Source organism: Oncorhynchus gorbuscha, linkage group LG18 (assembly GCF_021184085.1).
Source record: "Oncorhynchus gorbuscha isolate QuinsamMale2020 ecotype Even-year linkage group LG18, OgorEven_v1.0, whole genome shotgun sequence".
NCBI lineage: Eukaryota > Metazoa > Chordata > Actinopteri > Salmoniformes > Salmonidae > Oncorhynchus > Oncorhynchus gorbuscha.
The window spans coordinates 14043342-14064802 of record NC_060190.1 but is presented as its reverse complement, the minus strand read 5'-3'; the positions used below and the strand labels follow the sequence as shown (position 1 = coordinate 14064802).

General features: G+C 44.6%; 2 protein-coding genes and 1 pseudogene across 4 annotated transcripts; 1 reads left to right on the top strand and 2 right to left on the bottom strand.

Moving 5' to 3' along the window:
- The first annotated feature begins 618 nt into the window (after positions 1 to 618).
- Positions 619 to 5719, top strand: LOC124003233 (keratin, type I cytoskeletal 13-like). The gene is made up of 4 exons (XM_046311321.1): positions 619 to 776; positions 1332 to 1488; positions 2418 to 2579; positions 3603 to 5719. Exons 1-4 carry the CDS (start codon positions 619 to 621, stop codon positions 3870 to 3872), a joined length of 747 nt encoding a protein of 248 aa, XP_046167277.1. The 3' UTR covers positions 3873 to 5719.
- LOC124004092 lies at positions 5574 to 15404 on the bottom strand (annotated as a pseudogene). The gene is made up of 9 exons (XR_006833311.1): positions 15399 to 15404; positions 14724 to 14729; positions 8706 to 9283; positions 8209 to 8291; positions 7730 to 7886; positions 7331 to 7492; positions 7074 to 7199; positions 6555 to 6775; positions 5574 to 6276 (listed from the first exon to the last, which is right to left on the bottom strand). The product of XR_006833311.1 is annotated as a keratin, type I cytoskeletal 13-like (transcript).
- A 469-nt stretch (positions 15405 to 15873) lies between these two features.
- On the bottom strand, positions 15874 to 18559 carry LOC124004097 (keratin, type I cytoskeletal 13-like). 2 transcript variants are annotated; one of them, XR_006833313.1, is made up of 5 exons: positions 18053 to 18559; positions 16913 to 17019; positions 16649 to 16774; positions 16453 to 16523; positions 15874 to 16341 (listed from the first exon to the last, which is right to left on the bottom strand). XR_006833313.1 is itself a non-coding variant. In XM_046312877.1 (4 exons), the coding sequence occupies exons 1-3, from the start codon at positions 17033 to 17035 to the stop codon at positions 16476 to 16478; spliced, it is 297 nt and encodes a 98-aa protein (XP_046168833.1). In that variant the 5' UTR covers positions 17036 to 17135; the 3' UTR covers positions 15874 to 16341; positions 16453 to 16475. The 2 variants fall into 2 exon arrangements, 1 of the variants encoding a protein (XP_046168833.1); XM_046312877.1 differs by lacking the exon at positions 18053 to 18559 and having other exon boundaries at positions 16913 to 17135.
- Between the last annotated feature and the right edge of the window lie 2902 nt (positions 18560 to 21461).

Genomic DNA, 21461 nt, shown 5'->3' with positions numbered 1-21461 from the left:
TAGCACCACCTGCATGAAAGTTTTTTTCTGGTTAACACAGAACATATTACAAACATATTTCTTGCTTTGCAAACACAACAGTGGTAAAATATGTTTTTATGAATGTGACAACACTTGTGACACCATGGATTACATTTTTGACTCCACGGATTACATTTGTGACTCCGCGGATTACATTTGTGACTCCGCGGATTACATTTGTGACTCCGCGGATTACATTTGTGACTCCGCGGATTACATTTGTGACTCCATGTGTGTTAGAATTAGGGGTGTTTGACAGCTGACAATGTTAATTTAGTCCCACTAGCACCTACTCCATCATCTCTGTTGATTTATTTGCTGGCTGTTCTGTGTACAGGCAGTTAGTTATTGCATCTGTTCCTCTCTATGGGGGTGAGGAGGGAAATGTGTGTGAGATGGGATGGGGGTGTTTCAGCCAAAAGGAATTCTGGCAGAAGACGTTTTTGTTCTGTTCCTTGAAGGGCAATGCAGGTTACGTACTAAAATAATGTCATTAACTACAACTTCATACAACCAAATCTGAGTCGCAAATGGCATGATATTATCTCAAATGTGCCTGAATTTTGACCAGAGCCCTATGGGTCCTGGTCACAAGTAATGCACTATATAGGGAAAAGGGACACAGCCCAAGTCTCATTTTTGGAATTCCTGCTGCAGGTCACAGTCATCCAGACCCATTTGGCATCCAGGTCCAATACCAAGACTGTGCTGGACATTGACAATGCCAAGCTTGCTTCTGAGGACTTCAAGATGAAGTAAGGGGCTACTAACGACTATGAATCATGACACACTATTCATATAAAACCTTTGTCTTTCACTCAAGGCTTTATACAACACACTCTGAGTCGAAGTTACCCTTTTAGATACAGAACCATAATCAGCCTACCCAAGCTAAATCTTATCCATAACTATTAGTGAGGAAAAGGCAAAACTGATCAATGGTCGTGTCCGATTACCCACACTAGCTAGAGTATTACATACTTAAACTGCATACTAATTTTGGCGTTTGATCTACCTGTAGTAGAATTCACTTGTCTTTTCCCGACTCACGTGTTGGACAACAGATTAATTGACACGCTGTACCAAAATGAACGAGTGGTGGGAGTCAATGCATTTGCACATTAGATGATGCATTTGGATTACTATTTTCAAATTTCATTTATTTTTTGCACACTATTTAGTATGCTAGTATGGGTGTTCAGACACTGCCAGTGTCAAGCCATCCCTACTCCATAGACAGAGCAAAATACTACAATCTTAAAACATATTAGTAGCCTGCTTGACTTTAGCATGATCTTTGACCTGCTCAGGTATGCGAAAGGGCAGGCCATGAGGATGGCAGTGGAGGCAGACATCAGTGGTCTGAGGAGGGTCCTGGATGACATGAACCTGGGCCGCTCTGACCTGGAGATGCATTACGAGGGTCGGAAGGACGAGCTCATCATGCTCAAGAGGAGCCACCAGGTGGTAACAGATTGTTCCGGGCCAACAGTTATTCACAGTACAACCACACTGTATAGCACAGGGGAGCTGTTTTTCACAGTACACCCATTCAAAGCCACAAAGCGTTAGCAACACCAATCTAACAAAATGCTATACCTTCTTATCTTTGATGTCCACCAACGCCAACACGTTTTTACCTCCCTCCTTTACATCCACACCTACAGTATAACAGATATGTTTGTTCTCGTGAATATGAATAGGAATGACATGCATATGTTTACTTGGTAATACTGGCCTAATAGTGCAAACAGTACTAGAACAATATATTGTTTATTTGCTTCAGTGTTCAGTGACGATATACATTGGACCCTACATGTATTTCATTCCACTTACAGCAGCATAAAACTCACTTCAGCCGGCATCCACATGACAGTTGCTCGGCGGAAGGATATCATTGGCCACTAAGGAGTACTTAGCCCTGTTTTGTATGTGGTGTTATTGGAGCAGTTAATGTTCAGTACACAAATATGACATTTAACTAACCTCTGCTGATATCACACCAGGATTTCCTTTACACAGATGGATGGGTGTTTTTTTTTACAACACAGTTCCTCTCCCCCTCCTCACACTTCCTAGTATTCTTACTTTCTTCCATTAACTCACTATTACCCTTTGTGTGACTTTTACATGCACAAATTCACACATAACAGTTCATGTATGGTGAATAATGGGTAATATATTGACCAGTAGGAGACATTAGATTAGTTGACAATAGCTTAGTCCAGTAGGTTAAAAGTCCTCTGGTTGAAAAACATGTAATCACACGTGTGGTGCTGCACTGTAATAGCAAATACTCAGATCTAAAACATTGAGACCTGTTTAATCGCAGTCAAGCTACTGTTGGTTGTTATGGTTACTACCTGAGGTTACGCCCTCTGACCTTTGACCTACAGGAGATTGCCCTGGTGAAGACCCACGTGGGCAGCCAGGTGAATGTATCAGTGGATGCTGCCCCATCCCAGGACCTGAACGCAGCGATGACCGAGATTAGGAAGCACTACGAGTCTGTGGCCATCAAGAACCGCAAAGAGCTGGAAGCCTGGTACCAGGGCAAGGTGAGCCGAATGACCAAGATATCTTTACTATATGATGTCATTTATCTAAAAGAGTTATTCTCTCTTTTAAATCTCATTACAACACTCATAAGGTTTTTTTTCTTCATAAGAATAATGCAATTCAGCTGCCCTAAAAAATGTTACATTTGAAGTGTCAATTAAAAAACATGTTTAAAGCATGAAGAAAGTATATTCTCTGTATAGGATGAGGTCAATGATCTATTGATGCATGGAAATCAATTTAGAGACTGAATGAGTTGCCTCTGAGGTAAACTGTGTTGACTAATGCTATTTATTTTAACCTGTATAGCTGGCCACAGTGGAGATTGAAGTCATGACAAACAATGAGCAGCTGGTGTGCCACCTCACAGAGTCCGAAGGACACACACACACACACACACACACACACACACACACACACACACACACACACACACACACACACACACACACACACACACACACACACACACACACACACACACACACACACACACACACACACACACACACACACACACACACACACACACACACACACACACACACACACACACACACACTGACACCCATAAATACCTTACTGACATTTTGAACTTGGCAAAATGCCCACCTCATGTCTGGACTTGACCAAACATTTTTCTGGGTGTGTAGTCTATTGGAGCACCAGATTCACAACCTCTCACACAGTGTTGTGCAACAGAGTTATACAATAATCGAATATTATCCATGTGTGTAGTGCATTGGAGAGGGCACCCACTCTATCCTCCGCCAACAGAAGCAAAACTTGTGCAACAGTATCACATACTGTGGTAGCATGTCATTGCACAAGGCACCAGTTTACTAACTAGTCCGCTCCAGGGGGAAGTTTTCCCTAAGTAAAGATCTAGGATCAGCTTCCCGTCCCCCAATCCTAAACTTAACCATTACTGGGGATAAATGCAAAACTAACCCAAGATCAGTGTCTTGGTGCTACTTCACTCTTCACCCACTCATCCCTTCCACTCCCTCCTCCCCTGATAGAAATCCTCCCTGGAGGCCACGCTGGCAGACACCCAGAAACGCTACTCTGCTCAGCTGGCAGGGCTCCAGAGCATGGTGACTAGCCTGGAGCTCCAGCTCTCCCAGCTCCACGCCAACATTGCCCACAACAAGCAGGAGTACGACATGTTTCTGAACCTCAAGACCCGGCTGGAGCTGGAGATTGCAGAGAACAGGAGGCTGCTGGACGGAGAGGACGACAGCTCCACCCAAGGTAAGTTATTGTATACAGTGGGCAATAAGCCTTTGTAGGCTTCTTGCCAAATGCATCATCATGAGACTGATGAGACTTGGTCTTGCTTGATTTTAAGCTGAAAGCAACATACTGTATCTTCAAAACTTGGAAGTTGACAATTATTTTGGACTGTATCAAAAGTGGACTAATGAAGAAGATATGAAGAAACAAAAATTATTCTAAAAGTATGCTTTAAAGTGCTCAGTATGAGTGTTGCAATGAGATATATTCCATGTCCATTTTTGACTCCACAGTGGTTACCAAGATGATCACCGTGACCCAGACCATTGTGGATGGAAAGGTGATGGTTCTATTAACAGAACCATCAATAAAGATTATGTGGTTGAATGAGAATGGGCTGTGTGGTTTCACTTGTTTCAGAGATATGAATGCTTTATAATAGACTGACTATATGAGTCTGTGAGTATGGATGTCATAGCAGATACATTTTGTGTTCTCATTTCATATGACTTGATTTCAATTCGACATCTTTCCACCAAAACATGGTGTCCAGCACTAGAGTTGACTCCACAAACACCCTCTACACATTGTATATCTCCGAATCTAATGCTTGAAAAACTAAGAGTTTGATTAATAGCGATAGAATGATGTAATTTTGCCGACAGCCAGTGTGGCGGCCCTGCCACTCTGTCTGCCGAATTCTTTCTCTTTGCTCGTTTTCCTTGGTAGGATGTCTGGGGGCGGAGCCGAGAGGGTCGTCAGCGAGGTGTTATGCACCTGGGCTCGGGTGTGTCCCGGGGATGAGTACACCTTTCCCTGTTCATTGAGGAAACTCTCTCCACGCAGACACACTGTTATTTTTGGTTGTGGCATTTTGTGGTTTGTTTGTTTTGGCACCTCTCAACACCCCTCATTTTCACCATCTATGCATGCAACCACTCACTTACACTACTGAATACTGACTACACACACCATTGTTACTTGTATATAGTTTTAGTTAATAAATATTTAGTTAATAAATATATTTTTGTTTTTCCTTATCTCCACGGTGTCTCCCTCATGACTTCCGCTGAAGGTGGTTCCTCTCCCTGTTCCGTCGGTGCTTGGGGGTCGGCGTCACCGGCCTACTAGCCATAACCGATCCATGTTTCTTTTTCCATTTGTTTTGTCTTTGGTTCATTCACACCTGGTTTTCATTTGCTTTAATTTATGTGTGTATATTTACCCCTGTTTCCACGCTTAGGTTTGTGCGGGATCATTTTTCTTGTTGCTTGTGGAGGCTTTCCTCAGTGTATTTCGCATGCGGTTATTATAGTAAGATGCGTTGTGTTTTTGCGCCTTACGAGAATACAGTTACTTCCCATTGTTTTGGGGTATTGTACTGCACCGTGTTTTCGGACTTGCCTAGATTAAAGTATACACTACACTGACATCTCTGCTCTCCTGCGTTTGACTCCTCACCTACCTTCAGTGCGTAAACGCAAAACCCTCTTTGTAACTGGTTACGAGCCGGTTTGTGACACTAGCAATCAGACTTCTTCTATTCACATACTTCTTCTATATTGCCAACTTTTAAACTCAACTCAGCAGAAGTGAATGTCATAAATTACACTATTCAGATCATTCTGACACATATGCTTTCTCAAGACCATAGAATTGGCCTCATGTGCAAAAGATGACACTCTATATGATAGTCAGATGTATAGGAGCATGCCAGATCAGATACATCAAGTTGAAAGACACAGAAAACAGGATGATGAAGTCAGCAAGTCAGAGCATCTTTATTGTATTCACAATGGGGTCTGTTGTTGGTGTCCCATCCACATGTAGTAGAATATGTTGTTCTGGAGGTGTTAACCATAGAAATAGAATTACCAGAAAATAAATCCCCATTCAAGTCAATGTACCATGATGGGTGTCTGAGGGGCTTTAGCCATTCTAGAAAGAATAGGAGGACAATATGCACATCTTTAACTACAGTTAACCCAAGCTGGCCTAAACAAATAATACAGATAAGGAAGACAGGGATTTTTCATCTTATGAAGACACTGTATAAGTTGAAACGTTGAATTTTAGGTTTCATGAACAAAGCACTGGGGAGCAGCAATATTCCATGTGATGGCCTCTAATTTCCTATACCCAGTCTAGCAATTATATTTGTATGGGATTAACCCATTGCTTACTGCAGTGCTCGCTGTGTGTGTGGGACCTTAAGAGGTGTGTTTGGTTTCACTTGAGGAGACAACCTTGCCATCCACCATTTCCTCTGTGACGATCACCACCTTGCGTGTGGTGGAGGTGGATGAGCTGGGGCCGGAGCTGGAGGAGCTGAGACTGGAGCTGAGGCCAGAGCTGGAGGTGCTGAGGCCGGAGCTTAGGCCGGAGCTGACACCGGAGCTAGACGAGCTGATGTGGGAGCTGGAGGAGCTGTGGCCAGATTTCGAGGAGCTGAGGCCAAGGCTGTGAGGAAGAGAAAACAATGGTGAGCATAGTTAGGATCTATGATCATAATAAGTATCTATTAAAGATCACATAGCTGATGATTCATGTCAAAAGTAACCATGGCTCATACTAAGGTCAATTCCAAATGAACATTGTTTTTTAAAGTGAAATGTTGAGGGAGACATCCAATTCCATCCTGCCTTACCCTCTTCCCATCCCACAAAGATGTAGCACTCTCCTCCCCCATCCCTATCTGTCTCATTGCCCCCCCTCTGTCCAATCGCTTCCTGCCTTACCCGCTAGCCTCTCCGTCCAGCAGCCTCCTGTACTCAGCGATCTCCATCTCCAGGCGTGTCTTGATGTCCAGCAGCATCTTGTACTCCTGGCCCTGGCGTTCCATGTCGCTGCGGAGAGACACTAGCTGCTCCTCCAGACTGGTCACTTGGCTCTGGAGGCGTCCCAGCTGCATGGAGTAACGGCCTTCAGTCTCCGCCAGCGTGTTCTCCAGGGAACCTTTCTATTGGCCGGGAGAGATAGAGATGATGGGTCAAAAAGATGTGGGAGTAGGTTTGGAATTTGAAATGTTTACTGTCCTTCTGAAAAAGTTAGCTCTCGTAATTAAATGTGTAGTAATGTAGAGGTGCTTGGCTATAACATCTTGAGGGACAGTGGAAGAGTCCAGGTGAAAGTGAGATACTTGAGATTTGGTAAAGAGAATGATGAAAGAGTCAAATGCTGATTATTGAAGAAAATTGTAGAAAGTTGTGTAAGTTATGTCCCCTAAACTGTGGTCTGTGTAAATAATTACAGCTCACCATGCTGAGCTGTGACTGCAGTTCAATCTCCAGGCCCTGCAGTGTGCGACGGATCTCCGAAATCTCTGACTTGGAGGTCTGGAGAACCTCTGTGCTGGACGCCACCTCCTTGTTCAACGTCTCTGTCTGTAAAACACAATAAGTGGTCAATCATCACAGAAACAAACCAACATTTCAGCTCATGATAGAACGTTACCAACTAGAAGTAAAGGAACATCTACACCATGAACATAGTTTAGGGGTTCTAAAGGTTCTACCTTGGTCTGGAACCAGGCCTCCAAGTCGCGCTGGTTCTTGGCACTACCGGCCTCGTACTGCTCACGAATCTCAGCCATGACTCTGGACAGGTCCTCCTGTGGTGCTGCGTCCACCTCCACGTTGATCTGTCCAGTCATCTGCGTCCTCATGGCCAGCAGCTCCTTTGGAGAAAAACATAGGGGTGAGTTTAAACAATTAAAAAGTGCCTAATCTCTGCCTGATGGTAACAACTTGACCTGCCCTCTGTCTTCATTATACATTTGAACACCATTGCTTGATACAGATGTGCTTGAAAGACAGCAGTGGTGTTCTAGTGAAGACCCATAGCAGGTTGACATGGTCAATAGATGTAATACATTAAGGGACTGTATGAATATGTCCCATCAGCCCACACCCACCTCCTCATGGTTCTTCTTGAGATAGATGAGCTCCTCCTTCAGTCCCTCGATCTGCATCTCCAGGTCAGATCTGGCCATGGTCATCTCATCCAGCATCCTCTTCAGCCCGGCGATGTCCGCCTCCACTGACTGACGCATGGCCAGCTCGTTCTCATACCTGAGAGATGGAGAGAGCTTAGGTCAAAGAACTGCCTGAATGTGTTCCTCTGTGAGAATTGCAGGGGGGTTATAGATTCTATTATTCCATTAAGTTTGGGGAAAATAAAAGAAAGTAACACCAGGCTTCTGATATGTCTGTTGGGAGGGTGTGGTTATGGTGGAGGTGAAGGGTAATGTCATTTGGTTTCTATTTTTGTAGATTCAATACAAAATGTAATAAAAACAGTATGAGTGTTTTTACAGATTTGGGGTTATTCCAAGTGGTTAATGTAATGTACCAGCAGTGTACTGTATCTGTGGATGGTGTTGGATGTACTAACTTGTTTCTGAAGTCGTCTGCAGCGAGCTTTGAGTTGTCGATGCTGAGATAGATGCTTCCGTTCAAGCAGGTGGCAGCCTGGATCTGAGAGGTGGAGGACGGCAAAAACATTTCAGGATGGGGTATGCATGGAATTTGACACGAATGCAGTACACACAAACAGTGATACCATACTATAATAATTTAGTTCTGAGTTTCAGCTGCACTGTAAATTAGAGCTCATGGAAGCATTACAGGGAACCTGTGGTCGTTATGATCGTAAAGCATGGCACATTTTGCAATCGCCTAGAGGCTCTTAAGAGAGAGGAAGGAACAGCGTCAATTATCTGCTTTATATACAATACTGCAGCTAAAAATATGCATACTGTCTTTGCATCTATCTTTGCTGCAATATCTTGGTTGAATCAATTTTGGTTGAATAAAAAAAAAAAATGTAATTTTGCATTGTCCAATATTCATAGTCATAACATTCATCATTGAATGCTTTCACTTTCATACCTTGTCCTGCAGGTCGGCGATAGTAGCATAGAAGCCAGAGTAGTCGCGAGCGCTGGGGGACGTCTTGCTCTCAACGAACTGACGGATCTTCAGCTCCAGCTCGGCGTTGGCCGCCTCCAACAAGCGCACCTTCTCCAAGTAGGTGGACAGGCGGTCGTTCAGGTTCTGCATTGTGGCCTTCTCATTGACCGACACATGGAGGTCGGCTCCACCGCTGCCACCACCACCCCCACCACCCCCACCCATGCCAAAACTAAAACCGCCACCACCGCCGCCCCCGCCCCCCTCCCATTCCGAAACCATAACCACCACCTCCGCTACCGGAACCGAACGAGGAGCTAGAGATGCGCACCCCAGAGCCTCCTGCTCCTCCATACACACTGCCGGCCCTCATGGCAGTGACACGGCCTCCTCCACCACCACCACCCATCGAGGAGAAGCGGGAGGAGCCCATACCCATTCCACCTCCACCTCCAGACCTCATGGACATGGTGCCACCTCCGCCTCCACCGCCGCTGCTGCTGTAGGACATGCTAGATCTGGAGAAGGACATGGCTGCTGAGAGCGAGTCTGCCTGCCTGGGATGAGGAGAGAGAATGTGGTGCACGGCCCAGCCACTGTTCCCTTTTATGCTGCACAGGGCAGAAGGAGGGAGGGTGGGAGTTGGACATGGGTGGGAGAGGCAGAAGGGATGAATACAGGTAAGCATTACCTCATGTAGGGCAGGGCAGGACTCTTCCACCCACTTTGACACCCTGCGGGCAGACGCTAGGATGCAGGAGATGGAGGAGGATAGATAGATATGTGCTTTATGTGTGGATATTGAAAATATACTATTGCTGTGCAACTCCACCCTCCCCCATCTTGCTCTATATATGGTGTCTGCCTGCACAAACATATAAAAGCTCACACCCTGTAAACAGATGGAATTCCTCTCCCATAAATAGCGTCTGGTAGAAAGCACAGACACACCTGCTTCTATTAGCCCCAGGTAGGTCAGTCAATCAGTCAACACACACAGTTTAACTTTGACAGGTGAGCTGTTCCGTGTTTCCTGATAATATAGATTGACAAACAGAATGGCTATTTATCTGTACCTGTTATGTTACTAAGACAACAAGTTGCAAAGAAACTTCACTTCGTAGAATATGATCTATCGCTTGACACCCGGACAACATTCTCCCTGAACAGACCTGTCTTTGTCTCACACATGATGTCTTGCAAGAAAATCTCCTGTCCTTTTCCCTAAAAGCAACAATCCATTGTTCCTTTTATGCACATACTCAGTTTACCATTGTATTAAATTTCACTCAACTTCATGCATTTCCATCAACAGTAGGAGTCTGCAGGACTGACAAAAGTACCACTATATAGCCCCCATGGGATGAGTCATTACTCCAGGCATCTTACCCCAGGAAAAGAAACCTCAGATGGGATTAAAGTACCGTTCTTTTCCCTTAACACCTTGGAAGGGAACTTGGCATCTGCAACATGCAAGAACAAGCTGTCGCTTGTTTGTATATTTCCATATAACCAGAGCATTTCTTGCAGATGTGTTTTTATCATGCTCCAGAGGTTTCCATTTGAGTCTGACATTTAGTATGTGGAAAAGATTATTTGCATTTGGTTAATGCCAAAGAGCATTACAGCATTTATGTCCTCATGTTAATGATTTGCAGTAGAATGGATTATAAGTTATAATATATTATAAGTTGGGTGAATTTTGGCCCATTCCTCCTGACAGAGCTGGTGTAACTGAGTCAGGTTTGTAGGCCTCCTTGCTCGTACACACTTTTCAGTTCTGCCCACACATTGAGGTAAGGGTTTTGTGATGGCCACTCCAGTACCTTGACTTTGTTGTCCTTAAGCCATTTTGCCACAACTTTGGAAGTATGCTTGGGGTCATTTTCCATTTGGAAGACCACATGTGTTATATGACATGGCAAAGTGCAATGTCATCTCATGACTATACCTGCACTCTGCAGATGTCATGCCCTGGCTGTAGAGAGGCTTTTATTCTCTATTTTGGTTAGGCCAGGGTGTGACTATGGTGGGCATTCTATGTTCTTTTTTCTATGTTTTTGTATTTCTTTGTTTTTGGCCGGGTATGGTTTTCAATCAGGGACAGCTGTCTATCATTCTCTCTGATTGGGAACCAAACTTAGGTAGCTCTTGCCCACATGGGTTTTGTGGGTAGTTGTTTTCTGTATTGTTAGTTTCCTTACAGAACTGTTCGTTTCCTCTTTGTTGTTTTTTGTTCTAGTGTTCTGATTTTAATAAAATATCATGAACACGTCTCATGTTCCAGTCATTCACAGGAAGAGGATCGTTACAGCAGACTTTTACAAACCCTCAGAAACCGGCATCTGGGTGCTGGCTAGGGATTTGGGATTGTGGGAGATGGGAGGGGAAGAGAATTAATAACGAATATAATCCCAGAAACCTGTATCTGGGTTGGTTCGTTCCATCAACACATCTCATTCTCCACTAGGAGCGATAAAGTCCTAGACCACTGTTACTCTATCCGCAAGCAAGCATACAAGGCACTTTCACGTCCCCCCTTCGGAAAATCAGATAATGACTCTATATTCCTGCTTCCTATCTACAAGGTCAACCAGGAAGTATCTGTGATGCTCTCCATGGAGAAATGGTCCTCTGAATCGGAGGCTATGCTACAGGACTGCTTTGCTAGCGCTGACTGGAATATGTTCCGGTACTCCGCTGATAGCATCGACAAGCTAACCACCTCCATCAATGGCTTCATTAGGAAATACATCAGCGACGTTGTCTCCCCAGTTACGGTTCACTGCTTCCCCAATCAAAAGCCCTGGATTAACACAGAGGTTGGCGGTTTACCGCACAAAGGGCTATCGCTGCCAACACCGAGTCTACGGCTGAGGACACAAAGTCCCGCTACGATCTCCACCGAGCCATCAAACAAGCAAAAGAACAATATAGGAACAAGCTGTAATCCTATTACATAGACTCCACCGCCCACCGCATGTGGCAGGGGCAATAGTCCATTACGGATTACAAGGGAAGGCCCAGCCATGATCTGCCCAATGATGCCTCTCTACCAGAAGAACTCAGTTAATTTAATGCATGCTTCTACAAAAACAACACAGAGCCGTGAATGAGGGCCACCCCAGATCCGGAGGACTGGTGGATCTCGGTAATCAGGTAAACACTCACAAGGCCGTGAGGCTGGACAGCATTACAGGGCACGTTCTCAGAACTTGCGCAGAACAGCCATTTACAAACTCTCCTTGTCTCAGTCTCTAATCCCCGCATGTCTCAGGCTGACCACCATCATTCCTGTTCCCAAGAACTCTAAGACTACCTGCCACAATGACTATCGCCCTGTAGGACTCACATCTGTAATCATGAAGTGTTTTGAAAGGCTGGTTATGGCACACATCAACTCTATCATTCCAGACACCCTATAACCTAGACCCAGTCCAATTTGCATTCTGCCCCAACAGATCCATAGATGACGCAATCTCAATTGCACTCCACATTGATTTCACCCACATAGATAAGAGTAATACCTATGTGAGAATGCTGTTCATTGACTACAGCTCAGCGTTCAACACCATAGTCCCCTCCAATCCCACGAGGAACCTGTGACTGAACACCTCCTTCTGCAACTGGATCCTGTATTTCCTGACAGGCCGACCCAAGGTGTTGAGGGTAGGCCTCCGCCACACTGATCCTCAACACGGGGCCCCACAGGGGTGTGTGCTTAGTCCCCTCTTGTCCTTCCTCTTCACCCATGACTGCATGGCCACGCACGACTCCGACACCCTCATCAAGTTTGCTGGCGACACAATGGTGGCAGAAGAGGACTGGCCACCCCTCAAAGCCTGGTTCCTCTCTAGGTTTCTTCCTAGGTTTTGGCCTTTCTATGGAGTTTTTCCTAGCCACCATGCTTCTACACCTGCATTGCTTACTTGTTTGGGGTTTTAGGCTGGGTTTCTGTACAGCACTTTGAGATATCAGCTGATGTAAGGTCTATATAAATAAATTTGATTTGATTTAATTTGGTAGGCCTGATCACCGGTGACTAGAACACCGCCTACATGGCGGAGGTCAATGATCTGACAGCGTGGTGCCAGGACAACAACCTCTCCCTCAACATCAGCAAGACCAAGGAGCTGATCATGGACTACATGAAACAGGTGTGTGAGCACTCCCCCATTCACATCTACGGGGATGTAGTGGAGTTGGTCGAGAGCTTCAAGTTGCTCTGTATCTAAATCAGTAAGGACTAAAAATGGCCCACACAGCCGTGAAGAAGGCATGACAGAGCGTCTTCCTCCACAGGAGGTTGAAAATATTTGGCATGGGCCCTCAAATCCTCAAAAAGTTATACAGCTGCACCATTGAGAGCATCATGACTGGCTGCATCACTGCTTGGTATGGCAACTGCACCAGCCTCGATCGCATGGTGCTACAGAGGGTGGGGTGGACAGCCCAGTACATCCCTGGGGCTAAGCTCCCTACAATCCATGACTTCTATATCAGGTGGTGTGAAAGGAAGGCGCGGAAAATTGTTGAAGACTCCAGCCACCCAAGCCATAAACTGTTCTCTCTGCTTCTGCACGGCAGGCCATACCAGTACGTGATATCAACAGGCTCCTGAACAGCTTCTATCCCCAGCCATAAAACTGCTAAATAACTCATCTCAGTTACCCAGAGGTTTCTCATGAAAGTTTCCATTTCCTGTTTTACTTTTGGAGGGATTATGATTACCTTCTTGCCAAGGAAGGAAGCGAAGTCTCCTCCCTTGCAAATGGAAACTCTCGGCCAAAGCCCTCCCTATCATGGCTAAAAAGAAGGGTGGAAAATGATATAGCCAAGTTTGACTTTGTGGCTGTGGAATCTAGTGGAAACCATTTATCATCTGCACACAGGCCTGAAAATCACTGCACCAGTTTACGCACTGCCTTCGCCCCAATTCTCATTCATCCAAATAATCAATGATGAAAACAGAAAACCAGGAACCACTGCCGCTCGTAATCACATTATTCTATGTGAGCCTTGACAGATTCTCGCCGTTTCATGTGTCCATGAGATTTGACTAAAAAGCTAACAATCACTACACAGACAATCTGCATTACCCTTTGTATGTATTCTTTTTTTTCTGCACTGACTCAATGTACACTCACAGGACTCTACACACTCACAGGACTCTACACACTCACAGGACTCTACACACTGACTCAATGTACACTCACAGGACTCTACACACTCACAGGACTCTACACACTCACAGGACTCTACACACTGACTCAATGTACACTCACAGGACTCTACACACTCACAGGACTCTACACACTCACAGGACTCTACACACTGACTCAATGTACACTCACAGGACTCTACACACTCACAGGACTCTACACACTCACAGGACTCTATACACTGACTCAATGTACACTCACAGGACTCTACACACTCACAGGACTCTACACACTCACAGGACTCTACACACTGACTCAATGTACACTCACAGGACTCTACACACTCACAGGACTCTACACACTGACTCAATGTACACTCACAGGACTCTACACACTCACAGGACTCTACACACTGACTCAATGTACACTCACAGGACTCTACACACTCACAGGACTCTACACACTGACTCAATGTACACTCACAGGACTCTACACACTCACAGGACTCTACACACTCACAGGACTCTACACACTGACTCAATGTACACTCACAGGACTCTACACACTCACAGGACTCTACACACTGACTCAATGTACACTCACAGGACTCTACACACTCACAAGACTCTACACACTCACATCGATACTCCAACACACACACACACACACACACACACACACACACACACACACACACACACACACACACACACACACACACACACACACACACACACACACACACACACACACACACACACACACACACACACACACACACACACACACACTTTGTTAAAATTTGTTAGATTACTTGTTAGATATTACTGCACTGTCGGAACTATAAGAACAAGCATTTCACTACACTCGCATGAACATCTGCTAACCAGGTGTGTGTGACAAATAAAATGTGATTTGATTTGACACACACAAACACTTCATTCTCTCACACACACATTCATGCTGACTCTACACACATACACACACACACACACTCACACACACACAATCACCATACACGCTGCTGCTACTCTGTTGATCAGACACAAGTGAAGAATGTTCATGTTTGACAGGAATGAACATGCAGAACCCCCCCCCCCCCAGGAGAAAATATATGCATGAACTATGTAAGGTGACCTCTGCCTGTCCTCTTCCCTTCAAAAAGATGACAGACCGCACAATCTAGTGTGTCATGATTATGTCCTAGCTAATTTCCCAAATCTGTCCCTCCTACCGGGATGACTATCTTTCATCCCCTCACCTCTCCACTGCAACTTTTCATAGGTGGTTGCTATAAATAAGAATGTGTTCTCTTCTCAGTCAATTCACCTGGTAGAATAAGAGTTAAATAAACCCCTCACCTCTCAGTTTAGATTGCAGGATGTGCCTAACTGTGGCAGGTAGCCTAGCGGTTAGAGAGGTGAGCCAGCAAGCGGGTTGACGTCATCGCTACTTGTTTTTGTATGAAGTGTTGACAAGCTGAATGTACCGAGCTGTCTGTTTAAACTACTAGCACACGTCTCGGACACCCCCAAGACATGCCACCAGAGGTCTCTTCACAATCCCCAAGTCCAGAACAGACTATGGGAGGTGGACAGTACTACATAGAGCCATGACTACATGGAACTCTATTCCACATGAAAGCAGTAGAATCAGATTTTTAAAAACAAGTAAAAATGTGTCTCATGAAATAGCGGGGATTGTAAAGAGACACACACATGCATGCATAGTAATAGGTTTATACGGTGGTATATGACATTTTGTATCGTACATTTTGTATTGTCGATATGTAGTGGTGTAATAATGTTATATGATGTACTGTTTAATCTTTCATTCTCTATGTAATGTAAGTGCTTTAATGTGTTTGGACCACAGGAAGAGTAGCTGCTGCCTTGGCTGAGGGTAATCCAAAATAAATTAAAAATCAAAAACAGAATGATGGTGTCAGCAAGTCAGAGCATCTTTATTGTATTCACAATGGGGTCTGTTGGTGTTCCATCCAGATGTAGTGGAATATGTTTTTCTGGAGGTGTTAAGCATAGAAATAGAATTACCAGAAAAGAAAACCCATTGAAGTCAATGTTCCATGATGGGTGTCTGAGGGGCTTGAGCCATTCCAGAAAGAATAGGAGGATGGTATGGACACCCCATACTAGAGTTAAACAGAGCTGCCCTTAACAAATAACAAAGATAATGAAGATCGTCGTTTCAGGTGAATATTCCCTTTGTATAAGTTGAAACGTATTTTAGGTTGCATGAATAAAGCAATGGGGAGCAGCAATATTCCATGTGCTGGCCTCTCATTTCCTATACCCATTCTAGTAATTATATTTCAATGGTGTTAACCCGTTGCCTACACCTTGCAGTCCACCATTTCCTCTGTGACAATCACCATCTTGCTTGTGGTGGAGTTGGAGGAGCTGGGGCCGGAGCTGCAGGAGCTGAGGCAGAGGCTGTGAGGAAGGGAAACCAATGATTATCATAGTTAGCATCTATGAAAGTTGTAGAAAGTTGTGTAAGTAATGCCCCCTAATGTGTAGTCTGTGAAAATAATTATGGCTCACCATGCTGATGGAGTGGTGCCTGGCTACAACAACTTGAGGGATAGTGTTAGAGTCCAGGTGAAAGTGAGATACTTGAGGGATGGTAGAGAATGATAGAAGAGTCAAATGTTGATTATTGATAAAAGTTGCAGAAAGTTGTGTAAGTAATGTGCCCTAAACTGTGGTTCATGGTCAAATGTTTGTAATTACAGCTCACCATGCTGAGCTGTGACTGCAGTTCAATCTCCAGGCCCTGCAGTGTGCGACGGATCTCCGAAATCTCTGACTTGGAGGTCTGGAGAACCTCTGTGCTGGACGCCACCTCCTTGTTCAACGTCTCTGTCTGTAAAACACAATAAGTGGTCAATCATCACTGAAACACACCAACATTTCAGCTCATGATAGAATGTGACAATGTTACCAACTAGAAGTAAAGGACATCTACACCATGAACACAGTTTAGGGGTTCTAGAAGTTCTACCGTGGTCTGGAACCAGGACTCCAGGTCACGCAGCACCAGTCCTGTGGTGCTGCGTCCACCTCCACGTTGATCTGTCCAGTCATCTCCATCCTCATGGCCAGCAGCTCCTGTGGAGAAACACATGGTGGTGAGTTTAAAGGATGAAGACGTGACTGACCACTGCCTGATGGTAACAACTTGACCTGCCCTCTGTCTTCATTAGGAATTTGAACACCATTGCTTATCACAGATGTGCTTGAAAGCCACCGCCACCCCCTCCCATGATGAAACCATAACCGCCACCGCCGCTGCCACCCCTTCTATGACTTCGGTTTCTGGATTCTTTGACAATTTTTGGGGCCTACCTCTGACACAGCCTAGTATATACTGTAGGTCCTGGATGTCAGGAAGCTTGGCCCCAGTGACGTACTGGGCTGTACGCACTACCCTCTTTGGTGCCTTACAGTCAGATGCTGAGCAGTTGCCATACCAGGCGGTGATGCAACCGGTCATCACCGCCTGTCCTTTTCCTTAAACTTAACAGTCCATTGTTGCTTCATAGCGTTTGTGATTTTATGCATAGACTCAGGTACCATTATATTAAGTTTCACTTAACTTTAGTCATTTTCCATCCACTGTAGTTGTCTGCAGCTCCAACAAAAGTAGTTTTCCTTCCCTTTCCAACTTTATAGCACCATGGGAGGAGTCATTACTCCAGGCATTGTACCCCATGAAATATCACCCCAGATGTGATTAATGATAGAACACACTGTTCTTTTCCCTTAACACCTTGGCATGGAATTTGGCTTCTGCAGCGTGCAAGAACAAGCTATTGCTTGTTTGCATATTTCCATATAACCAGAGCATGCTCCAGATGTTGCCATTTGAGTCCCATGTTCTGTATGTGGGAAAGTTGATTTGCAATTTGTTAAAGGCCATGAGCATTGCAGAAGTTATGTTCTCATGTTAATGATTTGCAGTAGAATGGATTATTGTGACATTGGTGGAGATGTTGCACTACAAACAGCTATTGCCTTTAAGTCAACACGGCCTAACTAGAATATGTAACAAAAAAGTTACATTTAAACTTTGTTGGTAAATTGTCACCATAGCTGACATATTATTAACATGCAAGTTGCAGTGATATCTCACTGGGCTCACCATGTCATTTCTGTGACGAACACGAGGGAGACAGAGAGCTGGTTTCAAGCGAGGGGCACAGCAGATGTTTAATGTAAAGGAACATAGCAGGAGGCAGGAAGCTGGGTCCAGGGGCAGGCAGCAGGTCATACACAGGTGGTCCAAAAAGGCTAGTAAACGTAGTCCGGGAGATCAGGAAATAGGTAGATAACAGGAAATCTGATAGGCTAAAGTACAGGCTAAAGTACAGGCAAAAGGCATCGTTAGTGAGGCAGGCAAAAACTATCATACATAGGAGGATTAAGTCACGCGAAAACCAGCGCTCCAAATAGAAGTGTGTCAAAACCAAACAATACTTCACAACGATTGGGTGCAAAGAAATGAACTAAATAGTGTGTGATAATGATATACAGTTGTGTGAATAGGTGATCAGAATTAGGTTGATTGGGATCTGGAGAGTGAGCTGTGTGCAGGGGATCTATGTGTTTGAGAGTGTGAGCTGGAAAGTGGCCAGGGAAGTGAGCTGCATTCAGGGGATCTACGTGTATGAGAGTGTGAGTTGGAAGCAGACGTTACAATTGCAACATGGACAATTGGGTGATATTTGGTTGAGATGTTGATCAATGAGATTATAAACTATATTCACCCATTGAAAAAGACAAACAACAGTTTGTTGAATTCCCAATGTGTTATCACTATGCTTTAAACCATCCAAAAACCATGGAAAAACATGGTCAGATTTTTTGTTTCGTTGTTACCTAAATGTCTTATATCTGCACTTTCAACCGTTTAGCACAAGGTTCAAATGGCAAAACAATGACAGAAATGTTGTGTATTTGTACAACTCAATGTGTTGTCACTGTGCTTCGTCTAATAGCACAACCAAATGAGCTGAATTGCAGTTTGCATTAAAAGTACATGGTTCAAGCAAGGGCGGACTAGAACCAGAAATGTGGCCCTGGCATTTCTGTTTCAAAGCTAAGTTCCTGCAATTCTACTTCATTTAGCATGACATCTATTGTTGGGTATGCTATTTCATGATAATAATTATGATCAAATGTAGTCTAGAGTAAATTGCACAGCCATATCCCACTCTTATCCCTCCATTCCCCACTTTCTTTCGTACCCACATTACTCTCAAACCCAGAGGAGTAAAATTATGCGAGGAGTGTTTTTGCCTCTGGTCACAAAAGTTTAAGTTTGCATTAGTCAAACATTTCTATCTCTATAACATCTCCTAAACTCTCCTGGTTTGTGTCATGCATATATGCATCTCTCAAATATATAGAAAAACATGTGCTATGACATGGCAGTGTGCAATGTACTCTCATGGCCATACCTCCACTCTGCTGGCTTTTACAAACTCAGAAACTGGCATCTTGGTGCTGGCGTGAGATCGAGAATGGTGGGAGGGGAAGAGGTTCATGTGGTCCATAATAACCTTTTTCTTTTATACACTTCCTTGTCTTCACCATTAGCCTTTGCAACCTCAAAAAATAAAATGTTCTGTCTGCATGTTGTTTTTAATGATTGGTATTGATAATTAATATATTCATAGAAACCTGTATCTGGGATGTTTTTTTCCATCAACACGTCTCCTTCTCCAGTTGGGGCGATAAAGTCCTAGACTACTGTTACTCTATCCACAAGCAAGCATACCAGGCCCTTCCTCGTCCCCATATTGGCAAATCAGATCATGACCATATACTCCTACTTCCTGTATACAAGGTCAAACAGGAAGTGCCCGTGACATGCTCCACAGAGAAATGGTCCTCCAAATCGGAGACTAAGCTACAAGACTGCTTTGCTAGCTCTGACTGGAATATTTTACGTTACTCAGCCGATATTATAATTCCATGGGGTTAACCCATTGCTTGCCCCTTGCCATCCACCATTTCCTCTGTGACGATCACCACCATGCATGTGGTGGAGCTGGGGCCGGAGCTGCAGGAGCTGAGGCTGGAGCTGAGGCTAGAGCTGGAGGAGCTGAGGCCGAAGGTGAGACAGGAGCTGAGGCCGGAGCTGTGGCCGGATTTCGAGGAGCTGAGAAAGAGGCTGTGAGGAAGGGAAACCAATGATTAGCATAGTTAGCATCCAATAAATTTGTAGAAAGTTGTGTAAGTAATGCCCCCTAAATGATGGTCCGTGTAAATAATTACGGCTCACCATGCTGAGCTGTGACTGCAGTTCAATTTCCAGGCCTTGCAGTGTGTGACGGATCTCCGAAAATCTCTGACTTGGAGGTCTGGAGAACCTCTGTGCTGGACGCCACCTCCTGGTTCAACGTCTCTGTCTGTAAAACACAATAAGTGGTCAATCATCACAGAAACAAACCAACATTTCAGCTCATGATAGAATGTGACAATGTTACCAACTAGAAGTAAAGGAACATCTACACCATGAACACAGTTTAGGGGTTCTAGAAGTTCTACCGTGGTCTGGAACCAGGACTCCAGGTCATGCTGGACTCATATTGGATCTCAGACATGACTCTGGACAGGTCCTCCTGTGGTGCTGCGTCCACCTCCACATTGATCTGTCCAGTCATCTCCATCCTCATGGCCAGCAGCTCCGGTGGAGAAACACATGGTGGTGAGTTTAAAGGATTAAGACGTGACTGACCACTGCCTGATGGTAACAACTTGACCTGCCCTCTGTCTTTATTATACATTTGAACACAATTGCTTGATACAGATGTGCTTGAAAGCCACCACCCCCTCCCATGATGAAACCATAACCGCCACCACCACAGGTTAGTTGAGGTCATTTGTAAAAGTGACTATGCATAGATAATAAACAAAAAGTAGTAGCACTATAAAAACAAAGGTGCAGGAGGCAATGGGAGTTGGGGGTCAATGTAAATAGTCTGGGTTGCCATTTGATTAATTGTTCAGCAGTCTTATGGCTTAGGGGTAGAAGCTGTTAAGGAGCCTTTTGGTCCAAGACTTTGCGCTCCGGTGTCGCTTGCCGAGAGAACAGTCTATGACTTCGGTTTCTGGAGTCCTTGACCATTTTTGGGGCCTTCCTCTGACACAGCCTAGTATATACTGTAGGTCCTGGATGTCAGAAAGCTTGGCCCCAGTGACGTACTGGGCTGTACGCACTACCCTCTGTAGCGCCTTACGGTCAGATGCTGAGCAGTTGCCTTACCAGGCGGTGATGCAACCGGTCATCACCGCCTGTCCTTTTCCTTAAACTTAACAGTCCATTGTTGCTTCATAGTGTTTGTGATTTTATGCATAGACTCGGGTACCATTATATTAAGTTTCACTTAACATTATGCATTTTCCATCCACTGTAGTTGTCTGCAGCTCCAACAAAAGTAGTTTTCCTTCCCCTTACCAACTTTATAGCACCATGGGAGGAATCATTACTCCAGGCATCGAACCCCATGAAATATCACCCCAGATGTGATTAATGATAGAACGTA